Source organism: Poecilia formosa, unplaced genomic scaffold (assembly GCF_000485575.1).
Source record: "Poecilia formosa unplaced genomic scaffold, Poecilia_formosa-5.1.2 Scaffold560, whole genome shotgun sequence".
NCBI lineage: Eukaryota > Metazoa > Chordata > Actinopteri > Cyprinodontiformes > Poeciliidae > Poecilia > Poecilia formosa.
The window spans coordinates 322,208-327,137 of record NW_006800499.1 but is presented as its reverse complement, the minus strand read 5'-3'; the positions used below and the strand labels follow the sequence as shown (position 1 = coordinate 327,137).

Below are 4,930 nucleotides of genomic sequence, written 5' to 3'. Positions count from 1 at the left end.
ACACACACACACACACACACACACACACACAGACTCACGCTGACTGTCTGTGTGTCCAGAGTAAAGCTCAGGGTCACCAGGAGGAGAGAGAGATCAGCGTTCTGCCACGCAGGAGGACGGACGAGGACGAGGACAGGGTGAGACAGCTGGGGACGTTTAGAGGACATCTGGATCCTTCGGTTCTGATAAGTTCAGATGATCCATGAAACCAGAATTTATTCTCCAGGAGTTTCTGCTTTTTCCATATGAATCTTCATTAGACATTGTTTTCATTTTTAGTATTGATACCAGGCTGATGATCAGGACCAGGACTGTGTCCTCTAGAGAGGACGGTCCTGACTGTGTCCTCAGGTGGGGACAGTCCTGACTGTGTCCTCAGGTGAGGACAGTCCTGACTGTGTCCTCAGGAGGACAGTCCTGACTGTGTCCTCAGGTGGGGACAGTCCTGACTGTGTCCTCAGGTGGGGACAGTCCTGACTGTGTCCTCAGGAGAACACACCCCACACTGTCCCCACAGGAGGACAGTCCTGACTGTGTCCTCAGGTGGGGACAGTCCTGACTGTGTCCTCAGGTGAGGACAGTCCTGACTGTGTCCTCAGGAGGACAGTCCTGACTGTGTCCTCAGGTGGGGACAGTCCTGACTGTGTCCTCTAGAGGACGGTCCAGGTTTCTACTGCAGTCCTTTGGGTTTTGTTTGCTCCCATGCTGGATGTGAAGTTCGGGTTGGACATGTTGGACATGTCTAAATGTCCAACATGTCTCCACTGCATCACTAAATGTTCTCAGATTTTCTGGTTTTACAGTCAAACTGTTTCTAAATTCAATGATTATTGATATTATAGATGATTATTGATATTATAGATGATTGTTGATGATTATAGATGATTATAGATATTATAGATGATTATTGATGATTATTGATATTATAGATGATTATTGATGATTTATCTGAATGTTTTCTCTGCTGAACCTCCTTCAGGCTCAGATTCATTTTAATTTATTTCAGTTAAAGTCAGAAGACAAAGTCCAGCTGGACGTCAGTCTGTTGTCTCTGTCCCGGTTTGTCCTCAGATGAGGACGTTGGACTTGTCTTCGTCCTGCTGTGTCAGACTGAAGGACAGATGTCCGCGACCAAACGGTTTCCTCAACCTGCTGCTAACCAAAGGTAAAAACACCTGGACAGTGAAACGGCTTCCAGCCGCACTAACCAGCACCGAGCCACGACGTCACAATAATCAATTAATCAGCTGATTGATTAAAATCAGGTTGATCATTCTGATCAGCTTCATGATCCAGTTCATTTATGGTTTCTGTTTTTATTTCTGTTTCTTTTTTTATTTTCTATAGTTAAAATATCTTCTAGTTTCAAGTTAAAAAGTTTTTTACAAAGTTAAAGAGAGAAAACTGAATGATTATCATTATGTTACCTAAAAATCAATAATATTATCGTTTATCACAGTTAATCATCACGTTTTTGGGATCATTGATCATCCAGTAAAAAACCTTCAGGTTGTTAAAACTCATATTTTACTGTTTCTGTCAGAGTTGATCAAACTTCAACACTCTAACGGTGCTGATTTAACCAGTTTGGGTTTTACTTCCTGCTGTTTCTGCCGTTTCATTTCCTGACAGTTTGTCTGTTTGAGCTGCTGACAGAAACTGGATGAATTATTTTACTGTTGTAGACAGAAACAAACGGCAGAGCCTCATTTTCATTCTCTCCACTGCAGAAACATTAAACCTCCAATGAAATGATCCACAGTTCAGCTTTAAATCTGTTCATTTAAAATAATCATTTATCGTTTTCAGGATTTGATGATTTTCTGGTTAAATAAAATCCTCCTAATGAAGCTCCTTCATCTGCTCAGTTTTAAACCTTTTTGTGTTTTTGAAGGTTTGAATTAAACTGAAAACAGATGAAAAATAAAGTTTTATTCAGACATCAGTGAGTTCTGGTTCTGTTACATTTCATTTATTGGACTTGTTTATAATCTGTTCATTTTCCTCCATGATGATAAATATGATCATTTAAATGGGATTATAATTTATATGAAAGATTATATACTTTGTTTCATATTTGCTCTTGTTGCAGTTGTTATATATTTGTCTAAAATAAGTTACTTATGTTATAACAGTGTTATAACATAATGTTATAACATAATGTTATAAATATGGCTGCTTCTGCTGTTAATCAGTAATAATTTGGGTTAAACATGTCAGCCGATCCTCCTGCTGCCTTGGTTCTGACCGTGTCGGGTCTCTGCTGCAGCGTTCCTGCTGGTTCTGCTGTTCGGAACCGTCTGGTCCATAACGGGTCAGGAGTGTCTTCCTGGAGGGAACCTGTTTGGGATCGTCATCCTGTTCATCTGCTCCGTTCTGGGAGGGAAGCTGCTGGGTCTGATCCACCTGCCGACGCTGCCCCCCTTCCCTCCACTGCTGGGTGAGCCCACCGCTCCCCGGTTCTGGCCCAGACCGGTCCCCACTGGGCCGGCGGCGCCGTCCTGACTGTGTGTGTCTGCAGGCATGCTGCTGGCCGGCCTGCTGCTGCGTAACGTCCCGTACGTCGGCGCCGCCGTCTTCATCAGCCCCCACTGGTCTGCGGCGCTGAGGAACGTGGCCCTGTCCGTCATCCTGACCAGAGCCGGCCTGGGCCTCGACCCATCGGTACCGCCATCAGAACCGCCCTGACCCGACTCCGCTCAGCCCGGGTCGCCCTCAGCTGTCGGTGTGTGTGTCCCTGCAGGCGCTGCGCCGCCTCAAAGCGGTGTGTGTGCGTGTGGCGGTGGGGCCCTGCGTGCTGGAGGCCTGCGTCGTCGCCATGGTTTCTCACTTCCTGCTGCACCTGCCCTGGATCTGGGGCTTCATCCTGGGGTGACACACACACACACACACACACACACAGATCTGCAGCTCTGAACCGCTGTGTGTTTTGCAGCTTCGTTCTGGCCGCCGTGTCTCCGGCCGTCGTTGTTCCTTCGATGCTGCTGCTGCAGAGGGAAGGATACGGAGTGGAGAAAGTAACGGCCCGGTTCTGAACACATGGACCCGACCAGAACACGTCCAACAGAACCTTTAGGTTCAACATCTACAGAGAAATCAATTCATCAGCGTCACAAACACCGTTGGTTCCTGTTTAGTGGTGGAACTTCCTCTGGTTCCTGACCCCAAACAAACAGCCGGGTCCAGACTTCCTCTGGTTCCTGACCCCAAACAAACAGCCGGGTCCAAACTTCCTCTGGTTCCTGACCCCAAACAAACAGCCGGGTCCAAACTTCCTCTGGTTCCTGACCCCAGACAAACAGCCGGGTCCAAACTTCCTCTCCAACAGCTTCAGTCTCCCTGAAGGTGAATCCTCCTCCATGGCAGGAAGGACTCTGGACTCTGGCTGCTGTCATGAAATGACCAGAAACCTTTCGGACCAAACGTCTTCTGCTGCTGGTGAACCAGCCGATCCCTCAGGTTTGGGTTGGTGCTTCTCACCTGGACCCGCCTGCAGCAGGTAAACACTGCGGTCAGGTGGCGGCCTGAACCCGGCAGACACATCAGAAGGTTCTGGACCGGCAGCAGGGATGAACTGGAACCAGAGCTGTTGATGGACGACCCGATGGGAAACCAGGGGAAGCTGAAGCCAGCAGGTCCGGTTCCTATGCGGTGCTGAGATTCTGTCTCCTTCCAGGGAATCCCGACGCTGCTGATGGCTGCTGGCAGCTTTGATGACATCCTGGCCATCACTGGATTCTCCACCTGCCTGGGAATCGCCTTTTCCACGGGTCAGACCCGTTTCCTGTAGCGTTCTGCTCGGTTCTGCTGTTTTCTGAACCCGTCTGTTGTTCAGGCTCCACCTGGATGAACATCCTCAAAGGTCTGCTGGAGGTGGTGGGTGGAGTCGCGGCCGGGCTGATCCTGGGTCTGCTGCTGTGCCTCTTCCCCAGCAGTGACCAGGTCCGTCCTCAGAACCGACCCGTTACAGATGAAGAGACCGTGAAGGCTGAGAGGCTGTCTGTGTCCCTGCAGGAGGACCTGGTGCTCCGGAGGACGCTCCTCCTGGTGGGCCTCTCCGTGTTCTCCGTCTTCTTCAGCCATGTTGTTGGCTTCGCCGGAGCCGGCGGCCTCTGTACGCTGGTGCTGTCCTTCCTGGCTGCTCTGGGCTGGAAAACCGACAAGGTGACCCACATCCAGGATGCTAAGCTCCGCTAATCCGCTAATTACAAAGCTAATGTTTTGTTTTTTCAGCTTTTCCTAAATAAATTTAACCAGATAAATTTAAAAGCCATCATTTACGTGGCTGTTTTGTCAACTTTTAGTTGTTCAGTTTTGATTATCAGCTGTTTTATTTATGCTCTTATTTTGAAGGGGGTGAAGAGCGTTGTCTACCCAGAATGCACAGCTGCAGTAAACAGTCTCTGATGTTTCTGACAGAAGCCTTATCATAGTCAGTTAGCATAAATCAGCAGCAGACACAATTATTCACATCAGTCATAAAACCAGGAGGGAAAGAAGCTCAAACTGGATGGAAAATGTCGCCCTGTAGGGGGCGCTATGTTGTAACATGTTGTGTCATTGGGATGCCATGATGGTGGAAGTTAGCTTTTTAGCATTAGCTATTGCTAAATACTGTGCTGGTATGGCGCTTTAGAAATGGGTTTAGGGTTAGTGCAGCTAGCTCTGTAGTTAGCGGTTCCTACCTCTGAATACTGACGTCACCTTGTTGTGACCTTTAACCCGGCCAAGGAGTCTGTTCACCCTGGAGCTAAAGGTAGCGCATCTCCACCTCCTGAAGCTCCACAGGAGGAAACAATGGAAGTAAAAGTGTTGGAAAAACATAAAACAGAAGATCAAACCTTCCCAGTGTACCCAGTCCCCTCCACCCACTCAGCTCCACCCACTCAGTTCCGCCCACTCAGCTCCGCCCACTCAGCTCCACCCACTC

At 48.4% G+C, this 4,930-nt stretch overlaps 1 protein-coding gene across 1 annotated transcript in view; it reads left to right on the top strand.

The window, feature by feature from the left end:
* Positions 1-4,930, top strand: part of LOC103129626 (mitochondrial sodium/hydrogen exchanger 9B2-like) — a 13,071-nt gene that overhangs the window by 4,854 nt on the left and 3,287 nt on the right. The window contains exons 4-12 of the mRNA XM_016665264.1: positions 60-137; positions 1,072-1,165; positions 2,270-2,440; positions 2,522-2,664; positions 2,744-2,871; positions 2,936-3,017; positions 3,677-3,770; positions 3,836-3,942; positions 4,015-4,192. Of these exons, the coding sequence (XP_016520750.1) occupies positions 60-137; positions 1,072-1,165; positions 2,270-2,440; positions 2,522-2,664; positions 2,744-2,871; positions 2,936-3,017; positions 3,677-3,770; positions 3,836-3,942; positions 4,015-4,192 (1,075 nt within the window). The remainder of the gene's footprint in view (positions 1-59; positions 138-1,071; positions 1,166-2,269; positions 2,441-2,521; positions 2,665-2,743; positions 2,872-2,935; positions 3,018-3,676; positions 3,771-3,835; positions 3,943-4,014; positions 4,193-4,930) is intronic.